The sequence below is a fragment of the Impatiens glandulifera genome, chromosome 1 (assembly GCF_907164915.1).
Source record: "Impatiens glandulifera chromosome 1, dImpGla2.1, whole genome shotgun sequence".
NCBI classification, from domain to species: domain Eukaryota; kingdom Viridiplantae; phylum Streptophyta; class Magnoliopsida; order Ericales; family Balsaminaceae; genus Impatiens; species Impatiens glandulifera.
Window position 1 is genome coordinate 147490772 of NC_061862.1, and position 12747 is coordinate 147503518.

At 32.4% G+C, this 12747-nt stretch overlaps 1 protein-coding gene across 1 annotated transcript; it reads right to left on the reverse strand.

Annotated features, from left to right (window-relative positions):
* On the reverse strand, positions 1-4617 carry LOC124910012. Its single transcript, XM_047450640.1, has 6 exons — positions 4513-4617; positions 2313-2390; positions 766-1050; positions 605-682; positions 363-483; positions 1-266 (listed from the first exon to the last, which is right to left on the reverse strand). The coding sequence occupies exons 1-6, from the start codon at positions 4615-4617 to the stop codon at positions 1-3; spliced, it is 933 nt and encodes a 310-aa protein (XP_047306596.1).
* Positions 4618-12747: the final 8130 nt, after the last annotated feature.

The following is a 12747-nucleotide window of genomic DNA, read 5'->3' on the forward strand; positions in this document are numbered from 1 at the left end:
CTAGGTAAGGGAAAACCCACCGGACATGTATACACCTGAGTTATCATATATCCTCATTAACATTGCCAACTGCTCACTCATTGTATTCATTTTTTGGTCACGCTCTTTATTGTCTTCCGTAAGACTTTCTTGTTTTACCTTTAAATTCCCAATCTCTTCGTCCTGAGCGGTTATCTGTTCCTTTTGAGCTTTAATCTCTTCCTTGTTAGATTTAATTTCCTCTTCTTGAGCTACAATTTTCACTTCTTGTGCTGCAACTAAAGCTTCTTTTTATTCATTCCATGTCTTCAGCTGGAAAACCTCCAAAGAAAGTTCATTGTTTGATGGATGCGCGCTCCAACTTCTACTTTTCCCCACAAAACCTAGTCCAAACACTCTTTCATTTGTGGGACCTCCAGTCGCTTCAATCCAAAGATCATAATCGCTTTTTCGTTCTCCTTCTGGCAGTGATTCTTGAGTTTGTTTCACTTGCTCAAAAATTTTCTACATCCAATAATTTTCAGAAAAAGTAATTAGTGATGTTATTCTTCTATGCATCAGTAAATTAATAGACGTTTACTAATAATTTTGTGAATACAAACCGCCAACTCTTCTTCTCTTTTACCAGTCCAACCCCAATTTTCTTTTGAAATGTCCTTTGGAAAACCTCTAAGACAGTGGACTGTCTTTTAAGTTGAATAGCCTATAATTTAGTAAATAATGTATATGTAAAGTGAAATCACCATAAACTTTAAATGTAATGAATGAACTGTTTTAGTTACCGACCAATATTTTCCGATGCTCATTTGCATTTATTGATCCCCCACAGTATGCTGCTCCACCTACTTTGGTGTACTTCAATCTTTGAGTCTGCACCTTTATACACTTATTCATGTACTCATTTCCCATGAAATTAACTTTCATTAAATCCCAGTCTTCAATTGTCACATGTGAGGGCTTCTTCATTTTTTTCTTTGCTCGATTCATGAAGTTTCTAATCTTGACACTTATTTTTTTCCGAAATAGTTTATTGACAAACTGTTCCATGTCTGGTTCCCATCGAAAAGTGTTCTACAAATGTAGTGAACAGGGCTAATAAACGTGAGGTTCATACAATTTTTTATGTAATTGTTATTAATCGAAATAAGGTTTTTTGACATACCGCAAAATATCTCCACCAAACATCTTTAATGTCTTGGGGGACCTGGTTCCAATTGAAATAAGCACCCCTCCATAAAGATGTAATAATTCGATTTATATCTAGGGTGATGTCTGGCTCAAAACTGCATTTTGAAAAACAAATTGTAAGTTCATAATTAAAACAATGAAATGGTAGTCTTCCTACTCACTTATCCCCCTCTATAGAAATAAAAGGCCTGGGTCAATTGCAATGTCATGGGTCATAGATATTCCAGTTGCAAGAAGCCAAGATGAGTTCGAGAGACTAACTTAACTTAAGGAATATCGAAAATGGATCTATGTGCGATGATATCTAAGGTTAACTTGGTGGGGTCTAATCCACGAGAATGGTGGATTGACACAAGAGATACAAGACATGTTTTCTCCCACAAAGAAGTATTTTCAAGCCTCGAAGAAGTTAATAATTGTGAAAAGTTGTTCATGGGGAATTCTGTCACTTCCGACATATAAAGTGAAAGAAAAGTGGTGTTAATGTTGTCTTCAGGGAAAAATTTAACTATGACAAATGTGTTGTATGTTCCGGAGGTTCGGAAAAAACTGATATCCGAATCTCTTTTAAATAAGCATTGTTTTAGAATTGTGATTGAGTCGGATAAAATTATTTTATCCAAAGGTGGAATGTTTGTAGGTAGAGGTTATGTTACTAATGGACTTTTAAGCTTAATATAATGGTAGTTAAATCAAATATGAATGAAAAGAAAAATTCTTCTATTTATTTGTTGGAGTCTTATATTTGTGGCATGGTAGACTAGGTCATATTAATTATGTTTCGATGCATCGATTGATAAAATTGAAGAGTATACCTATATTCGAAATAAATAAGAAGCACAAGTGTGAAATTTGTGTTGAAGCAAAATTAACGAGATCATCCTTTCGAAACGTTGAAAGAAGTAATAAACCACTTGATTTAATTCATACAAATGAGTGTGATTTAAAAGGAACACCAACACATGGTGGAGCCAAATACTTCATTAATTTTATTGATGATAACACAAAATATTATTATGTGTATATGCTTAAAAGTAAAAGATGAAGCTGAGAGAAATTCACTTTCTATAAAAATGAGGTTGCAAACCAACTTGGTAAAAAGATCAAGGTGTTAAGAAGTGATAGAGGAGGTGAATATGAATCACCTTTTTCCGAGCTATGTGCTCAACATGGTATAATCCATAAGAAGACATCACCTTATTCTCCTCAACAAAACAGTATGACTGAGAGGAAAAATAGAACATTAAAAGAAATGATGAATTCACTTCTGTTAAGTTATGGTCTACCACATAACATGTGGGGAAAAAACTATTTTTATGGGTAATTACCTTTTAAATAAGGTTCCACGAAAGAAGTTAGATAAGAGTCCATACGAGTTATGGCATGAAAGAAAACCATTATATGAATATTTATTAATGTGGTGTGTCTAGATAAGGTAGCCATACCATTACCTAAAAAGGTAAAAATTGGACCAAAAACTGTTGATTGTATATTTATTGGATATGCACATAATAGTAGTGTTAATCGTTTTCTTGTGTTTAAATTGGACATTCCGGATATTCATAAGAATACGTTAATGGAATAAAAAATGCATCATTTTTTGAACATGTCAATATAACTCTAATGAAGGACAACGTTCTCCAAAAAGATTTCTTGAACTAGACGAACAAGAAAAGGAGAATAAAATTGAGGTTGAACTTAGATGAAGTAAACGAGCTAAAATAGAAAAATCATTTGGTCCAAATATTATTACTTTCATGATGTAAAGTGAACCTCAAACGTATAATGAGGTATTTACCTTGTTTGAAGGGCCTCACCAGAAAGAGGCAATTATTAGTGAGATAAAATCTATCTTGCAAAACATTCATGGGAACTAGTGGATCTTCCTCTGGGAAATAAACCATTAGGTTGCCTATAAATTTTCAAAAGGAAAATGAAAGTTGATGGATCAATTGATAAATATAAGGCAAGACTGATGGTAAAGGATATCACCAACGAGAAGGTCTTAATTATTTTGATACATATTCTCTAGTTACGAGAATAACTACTATTCGATTGATTCTCTCGATTGCTTCTTTGCAAAATTTATATATTCATCAAATGGACATAAAAACATCTTTCTTAAATTGAGACTTGGAAAAAGAATTTGACATAGATCAACCTCAATGTTTTCTACTAAGGCTTTGATCCAAGGGCATGAGAAGCTTCGTCTAGTCTCCAAGATCATTTATAACATCATCCCGATGTATCATTCGATCGGGATGATGTACCATTCAACTCAAACAATTTTGAGGTAAAAAGTAAACTAGTTTTTGGGTTTGATGAAGCATAATGAGTTTGTCAATAGTTCCTTGTGTGTAATATGGTTAAATGAAACTAAAACATGAATACTTGCTATTCATTTTGAACAATACAAGAACTAAAATATATATTTTTTATAAAAAAATTAATTTTTGATCAAATATGATCGGAATGGCTTGAAATTGGTTTGAATATGTTCATAGAATCTTTAGAAACATATTAGAAATGTTCTTAGATTTCTATTCTTGAGTAACAACTCAAACACATAAACCTGATTTTGAAAATTTTCAAAATAAAATTTTGGTATTTCTGATTTAGGTTGATTGATTCAGTTTTGTATCGATAGAAAGATTATAAATGATCTTAGAATCATTTTCCAATCAAGAAATCATACAACCAAGCAGTATATGAAACATGTCGAAATAAAATGAATTTTTTTAATTTAAACTTGTAAATCGAATTACATTATGATTGGAAACTTACTGTGATTTGGAGAACACTTTTCAACTCTTTTAAAAACTTTATGAATGTCCAGATCCAAGCTTTAGAGCCTTACAAAAAGATTCAAATTTTTTTAAAAAAAAGCTTGATCATGTTCGCCCAGAGGAGTCGATTCTAAGATTTTGTTCGGGATTGATTGAGGGCTTCATAGTGGATCTCTTGCGTTCAGTTTTCCTAGAGGAGGCTAATTATAGCTTCCCAAAGATGGTTGATCGACCAAGGGACTTCAATTTAGTCAAAAGGCCGCCAGTGGTCTTTTGTTTGTTCTTCAGCCAATTGCTTGTATAGATAATGATGTTGCCTCAGGTTGTAAGTGAAATATCATAGAGTAGGGGTGATCATTTCACATTTTTAATGGAGTCAAATGGTGGAGAAACGACAAAGTTCCATTTTTGAGAAATCAAATATGGAAGTTGTTCTTATCTAGTTTGTTGTCGCGAGGAAGAAGACAAAGTAGTCCGAAAACGACATTGTTTTCTTCTTCCGCGTTTGAGCTTTTAGGAGGGGCTAAAACGATGTCGTTTTGAGCCTAAGTGCGGATACTGGGCATTCCATTAGAGCTCCGTTGGCGATGAGCGATCCGTGCGCGTCTGGGTTGATGTCGTTGGAGGCATCCGCCTGATCCCTTGCAGCTGATCCCCATGTCATGCCCCTCAGACATTGCTCATTTTGTAATTACAACCGTTTCAACACAATCCAATGGGATGTCTTAAAATGTAATAGTTTCCATTTGTGCGAAGACGTGAAGAGACGACAAATTTCTGTCAACCAATTTAGAACCCAATATATATGGATTATATTACCTTGAATGTGGAGTGGATAAAATGTGTATTTTGAAGAGAATGTTGGATTTTGTAAGAGCATTAGACTTGAAAGAAAATGGATCCCAATTAAGTTAATCATCAGATAGATTGTTTGAGTCAAAAGAAACATATGTATGTATGAAAATAAGAGAACGTCCGATTAGGATGTTCCAAAATTTCTTAATGATCAGCTTAACAAAGATATTTTGTAAAGATAATGTGAGTAATAACCCCTCGATAATAACATATATCACAGGCGGTATGAACTATCGAAGTTGAAATATAGGGCTTTAATATTGCTTGGAAATTACCAATGGTTATTTACCCTGTGTGGGAATTTCTTTTAACCTAGTGTTCTTATGCTTGGCCCTGAGGTCAAATGAGATAAGTTAATTCATCACTAATTTTCATCATTTTCATTAATTTGAGACAAATATGGTTCCTTCGTTGTTCACTTAAACAACACTTATTAATAAAATTGGTCACTATTTTTCGTTAGTTCAAGACTATGTGAAGATAAAGAAATGTCGTATAAACAGAACACAGAAGAACCAATACAAATAAGTTGTGATATAATTAGTTATAATTTTAAACAAAATAATACTATAAAGATAATAATACATTAAAACAAAAAATCGTAAAGAGATCAAGATAAATAGTAAGAGTTGTGATCAATATTGATCATAACCTCTTAAGATACAGAGTTAACAATATTGTGGAGGCATTATGTTTCTCTCTTGCTTTGATTTTTTTTTATCAGTTCTCTCGAATCAATCAATAATTTAATCAATCGAGTTAAGTGTTATGTTGTCATCATCTATGCAATTACTAAGTTATTTTGAATAATAAACAATGAACTTGCGAAAAACTTCCAACTAAAACTCATCCTAATTACCAACCCGTGGGAAGAAATGCTTTCCCCGGTTAGCCTCCACAAATGGTGAGTTATCCCTAAAGACACTAGATTTTCATCCTAATAACCCTCAAGTTGCACCTCAATCTCGAGGTGGTTTTGATACCACTTCAATAACGGTTGTGTATGTGACTCATATATACTACTCTATAAATACCATGTAATACATGGTTTAAGCCTAATAGTGAAATAATAATATTTGACGACACTCCGAGGATGTAAGCAGTTTGGTCGAACCTCGTTATATCTTGTGTTGTTTCTCTTTCTTTCTCTATTGCTATTAGTTTACGTGGTTACTCAAATCAAAAATTGGTATTAGAGCATTGTTGATATTTAACATATACTAATTAGAGAGGAAGAAGTTGTGTTCTGCGTTTAGGTTTTGATTCTTAGAACAGTTCAGTAATGGTGGTGGAGAAGAAATGGTGAAGATTGCTTGACTAGTCGAAGCTTTCAGACAAAGACGGATTTCAGCAACGGTAACAAGAAGTAGACCTCTTCTTTATTAGTCGATGAAAAGCTGAAAATAAGGTTTTTGGTTATCTCTATGTTATTAGAAATAAATTAGCAGAATTAGAACGAAACGAAAGAAGAAGATTTTTAGATTTGATTTTTCAATATACATCAAATTAGAGATCTGAACATATATTTTTAAAAAGGGAGGGAGAAGATTTTAGCACCAAGCAACTGACAGCAAGAATGAGAAACAAATAAGAAAGTTTATGACTTCCTTGATTTAGGTCATTTTTTTGTCAAAATAAGCAAAAGGCTTTTTTATTCCAGATTCCAGCAAGTTCTCGAGGCTTTGTTTAACTTTGGTTTTGAACTTGTTTGATTTGTATTAGAATTTGATGAGATGTCTTATAGTACCAGATTTGAAGTTCAAAAGTTCAATGAAACAAGTAATTTTGTCCTGTAGCAAACGAGAGTTAAAGATTTGGTGACGCAACAAGAAATATTGAAATTCTTGCATGCTGAAAAACCAACATGAATGGAGAACGAAGATTGGGAAGAGTTGCAACAATGGGTATCGAGGACTATACAACTTTGTTTAGTAGATGAATTCATGTATCATGTGATGAATCTACAATCTCTAGTTGAAATATGGAAAAAGTTAGAAGTTTAACTTATTTCCAAATCATTAATGACCAAGTTATATTTGAAGTAGAAATTATATGGGCTAAAGACACACAAGGGTTAAAATTTGGCTCAGTATATGAATATCTTCAATTAGATAATCACGGATTTAGTTTTAGTGCAGTATCTTCAATTAGACAATCACGGATTTAGTGCAGCTTGATGTGTTGATGATGAAGATAGATTGATGATTCTTTTTTGCTCATTACTATTTTTTTATGAGCACCTTGTGACTACTCTGATATATGGGAAAGAAAATATCAAAGTTGATGAAATTACTACAACATTGTTGGCTCAAAACCAATAGAAGCAGAATGTAAGGGGAAATTCTCAATCCGATAGTTTATATATTATGGGAAATCAAGGTCGTGGAAGAAGACAAGAAAAAAAGCGTTCTCAAAGAGGAAAATCTAGATCCAAGTCAAGGAGCAAAAAGATGTTTTGTTGCTATAATTGTATAAAGACAGGACATATACAGAAAAATTGTCCAAAGACGATTAATGATGTTGAATCTTCCAAGTCGGTGAACTTTATCTAGAAAAATTTTTTGGAGCAGAATGATGGTGGTGTACTTTTAAGTATAAACAATAAATTCAAGGAAGATTCTTGATTTAGGATGTTCTCATCACATAACGCCTAATAAAGAGTGGTTTAGTTCATAAAAGTTCAATAATTTTGGTTCTGTTCACTTATGTGACAATAGATGTTGTAGTATTATTGACATGAGTGAAGTCAAAATTAAGATGTATGATGGTACTGTTAGAAATCTTTGTAATGTTAGGCATATACCTAAAGTGAAGAAGAACATGATTTCGTTAGATACTTTACATGAAAATGAGTATTCTCATAAAACAAATGAGGATCGAGAAACTATTCAAATTCATAAATGTGCGTTGATTGTTATGAAAGGAAAGCGATCCAAAGAGAATATTTACACATTGTTGGGGAGTACAATTGTAGGTGGAGTTTATTCTTTAAAATCAGATGATGATAGCACAAAATTATGGCTTATGCGTCTTGGGCATATGAGCGAGCGTGGAATGATTGAATTACATAAAAGAGATCTCTTAAAAGGTGTTAAATCTATAAGTTAAACTTGTGCAAATTATGTATTCTTGGAAAGCATATTCAAGTTAATTTTGTAGCTGGTAAGCATGATACCGAATGAATTCTTGATTATGTGGATTCTAAAGTATGGGGTCCTACAAGAGAATCGTCATTGTATGGAGTTTTTTATTACGTGACCTTTTATTGATGATTATTCTAGAAAGGTCTGGATTTTTTCTTAAAACATAAATCTGAAGTCTTTGCCAAATTCAAGATATGGAAAGCGGAGGTAGAGAACTAGACAAGTAGAAAAATTTAAGTATTTGAGGTCCGATAATAGTATAGAGTACACAAACATGTAGTTGAAGAAATTTTGCGAGGAGCATGATATTCAAAGGTACTTTACTGTATGTAAGATACCAAAACAAAATAGTGTGTCAGAAAAGATGAACATATTCATTGCTGAGAATGCAAGGTGTTTGAGATTGAATACAGGGCTTCCTAAAGGTTTCTTGGCAGAACCTGTGAATATGGTGAGTTACCTCATTAATAGATCACCACGGGCATCCTTGGGATTTAATGTTTTTGAAGAAGTGTGGATAGGTAATGTAGTTGACTTTAATAATTTAAATTTTTTTATTGTATAGGTTATGTGCTTGCACTGAGTGATGAAAGATCAAAACTTGATCCAAAGTCCAATCAATGCATTTTTCTAGGTTACACGAAATGTGTTAAGGATACAAATTTTGAGATCCCACTACAAAGAAAATGTAATCAACATACATTGTGAAAAATTGATCTATTTCAGATACATTATCGATGGATTTAGAAAAACCCTTGGTTGCATCTGATAGGGTTAAGATGGATTTAGAACAATATTTAGTGATATCTGATAGGGATGAAAGTTCAAATTCAACGTCTAAATCTTGTGATACAAACCGTAGACACTCATTTTTCATCTCTCAATTTTTGTAGTTTATAAACAACTATTTTGAAATAATTGAATTTTCAAGAAAATTTATTTCGGATTTCAATAAAGTTAAGATGATAATTGACCTAAGTTATAGAAACACAAGGGTTTTATCATACTTAATATATGAGAAATGATTGGGGGAGAGAATTTAGAAGAGGGAATGAGAGAGTGAATAACGTGGCAGAATCTGATTGTTGAACAAATGAAATAATTTTCTCATCCAACGAACAACTGATGCCACATTATGTCCTTTCTCATTCCCGCTATTGTCACTCCTCCTTAATATGTTTAAGGTTTTATGATTTAATATCACCTTAATTAATAAAATATTTTTTCAAAGAGGAAGACGTTTATTTATGTTTAACGATTTTGGACATTTTTGTTTAAATGATTTGTTTAATTGAGTTTTGATTAAATAATTTTTTATGTAAAATGATTTTAATTAGTTAAATCACCTTAAACATGGGATAAAACAAAATTAATAAATTTTTAACATAAAAATGTTTTTATTTTAAGCAATTCTTTCAATTTATTTATTTTGTTCAATTTTATTAATTATATTAGTTTAATTTAGTTAAATAAATTTTTTTGGATATAAGACAAAGTTTGTCTCTTTTGAACTTAGTCTCCCCAATAAAAAAGGATTTTTTTAAAAATTAGATTTGATTCCTTTAGATTATGAATAAACATGATTATTTCCTTTTAAAAATAAAAAGGAATAATCATTTATTTTTCTCTTTTATCATTCAATTTTTCCTTTTCATTAATTTAATATTTATAAATATTTTAGGCAAAAGGGAAGGAAACCAACAGTGTAAACCCCTAAAAGCATCCAACCGAGATTTGAAGATGGAGCCTAATGACTTGGTCATTTTAGAATTAAAAATCTAAATGACCAAGTATTACATTATTTTTTTAATTAGATCTTAAATTCCATTGAATAACACTTGAAATTTAGTGACATGTCAATTGGGAGAATGCTCCTTAATATATTTTGATATATTTTAAAATGGAAATTCATTACAACGGTGTTAGGTGTTAAATGGACCTTGGAGTTTCCTTTATGAATTCCCTATTTATACACACCCTTGTGAACTTACACAAGGGTCATATTTTTCATTCTCAATGTGCCTTTAGGCTTCCAAAACCGCACATCTTAAGCAAGCACTGGTTAGTTCAAAATCGATCACAAGTCTTGCTTAAGATCTCAAGCATTCACTTCACTTATGTCCAGAAAGCAACCCCTTTAAAAGTTTCTTGGTTCTTATCTCTTTTTCCTTTGTCTTTTACATAATAAAAATTGTGTCTTTGTCTTTTTCAATTCCAACATATAATTGTATGCATAAACTGTTAGCTTAGATCTTTTATTTATTATTTATATTATATAAATATGTAAACTATAATAACATGTAAATAAATAAAATAAAAATAAAATAAAACATAAAAAAACAAGGATCTTTGATTCAATTTTTTTTTTAAAATCAAAATTCGCTCATGAATTAGTTATGTGAATAACCATAAGAAATCTAACAAAACAATTATAATCTGCTTTTGATATTATATTTGATTTTAATTTTTCGTGGTTAGATCTAAGATTTTCATTTCATAAATGTTCTTTTATTTGTTAACAATATTTCTGGAGATTTTTTTTTTATAAACTGGGATAAATTTGGATCACCAAATAAATTATAGCTAGGATTAGGTCGAAAACCGGAAGAAAAAAATGTATGTTGTTGTAATGACGCTTAAAACCGGAACCAAAAAGTCACGGGTTCGATTCCATTTGGAAGTGCTTTGAGTTTAAGTAAGGAACCATGGATGTGGGGTGTTATGCTAGTTTTCCTTTAATTCCCAAAAAAGGCCGGAAAAACTAGCCCTGGAACGCACTAGAAGACCCTATGACCGAGAAAACTAGCCTGACTTAATGCTTGGCTAGTTTTCCTAACACTTACAAGGAACAGACTAGGACCCAAGGATCAAGGATTGAGGTTTTCCTGTACCCTAGGACCGAGAACACACACCTGCTACTGAAGATTGAGAATGACGTCTTCTGCGCCTGATGAGCCAAGGACCTGTGCTATTGGACGATGGGGGACCGAGGACCGACACTACTGCTCACCTATGACTTAGAATATAATCCTTATGTGCACTTAGGACCGATTATGTTTATTGCACCTGGGGCCAATATTGTATGATGCACCTAGGATTGTTGTTGCTATCTAAAGACCGATGATGATGCACTCTGATCGACCGAGGGTGCAAATTTGGACCGGATCAGATTCATACTTGGCTAAAATACAGGTTATGGGACCGTGGAGGCTAACCACAGTTCTTGTGCATATTTTTCATATTTTGTGTCTTGTTTGGACTTTTCATTTGGCCTTCCATTTAGTTTTTGTTAGCTTTATTTTTTTATAAGTTTGTGGCTTATGTGTTCAGAGGTTAGCATATAATTATTTTAAAATATTGTAAAGTGTAATATATTTTAAAAACGGCCAAAGTTAATTAGTAGAGACCTTATGGGCATTGTGAGACATAACGTCTAAAAACTCCTTCTCACACGTAACCAAACGCTGAACTCAATCTCTTAATTTTCTAATTTTTGAAATTAGTTGAAGACTCTTTCGTTGAGAGGAAATTAAAATTGAAAATTTTTAAGTAGGCCTATGACAGACTTTCTATTAAAAAACTCCCAATCTCTTCCAAATTCTATGGGATGGTAAATTATGGAGTTGTCTACAAAACCTCATTTTTATAAAATTAAAATTTTCAACCTTAAAATTAATTTCCCTCACATTTGACTTTGTTTTCAAAACTAAATATTTTTCAAAAGAGAGACACCATAATTTTTTTAAGTTGTCGATGTCGACGTAAAAAATCGATCACAATTTTCTATCGACTCTGCTGGGGACATTCGACGTTAAGCTCCAAAAGTAACTTTGGCCTAGTATTGAAATCATTTTACACTTTAATTAAACTTCATCTTCACATTACTTGACTATTTGCATGAGACTTGGAGCTCCAATGTGGAAGTGTGTGAGTACACATCATTGGATGAAGTTAATACATCTATATTTTATGTGCTAGGGATAGTCAATGTGGATGACACCCTCAACCCAAGCCAAGAAAGCTTTGTGTGATTTGTGAGTTGAGGAAAACCTAGAAAAAACCCTAGACTAACCCTCTATTCTTTTCAAATATCCCCTACTCTTAAAAATGAGAGATTTTGAAATAGTGGTGATGAGAAATGTCCAAATTGAAGAGTGCCACTTACATCGACGGTCTAAGGACTTTCCTTGTCGGCGGACAAACTCTTCTCTTAAACTACTTCAAACTTTAGATCAAAAATCAAAAAAGCCAATTTTACTGAGTCGTTGAATCGTCTCGTCCTTTCGAGCAACAAAGCCACATCACAAAGCCTTTTGACAATACTTGACTACTATCTATATGATAAATACGTGTATGCATATTGTTATATCTTGGCGCTCAGTTTATCCATTCAAAGTTTACAAAAACGCTATGAACATGTGCACAATTTCGAAATTTTTAGGCTAAATCCAAGAATGTTTAAGGAGGACAATGAGGGACCTAGAGAAGCTAGAAGAAGAATCTAATCTAACTATTATCTTTTTTTGTGTCTTTATTCTTCATATTCTAGACGTAAGCATGGTAAAAAAAATAACCATCAAAGAATGTAGAAAAAGTCTGAGCATTTAGGGGGAACTCGAGGCCATGAGAGCCAATAAATTATCCTTAGAAACAAAATATCTCGAGGTATGTAAAAGAGACACAAGATTTTCTAGGAGGAACACCAAGAAAGATGAGTGCGATATGAAGAGATCTTACTCACTTAGGACGACGCAGGAATACATCTTTCTATTTGTACCTTGTAGTTCTTGAAAGCA

Coding starts and splice junctions, on each gene's coding strand:
- LOC124910012 (XM_047450640.1), bottom strand. CDS start 4,617: ATGACATGGGGATCAGCTGCAAGGGATCAGGCGGATGCCTCCAACGAC. Junction 1,051..2,312: donor AGCACATAGCTCGGAAAAAG/GTGATTCATATT, acceptor CTACATTTGTAG/AACACTTTTCGATGGGAACC. Junction 267..362: donor TGAAAGAGTGTTTGGACTAG/GTTTTGTGGGGA, acceptor ATGAATAAAAAG/AAGCTTTAGTTGCAGCACAA.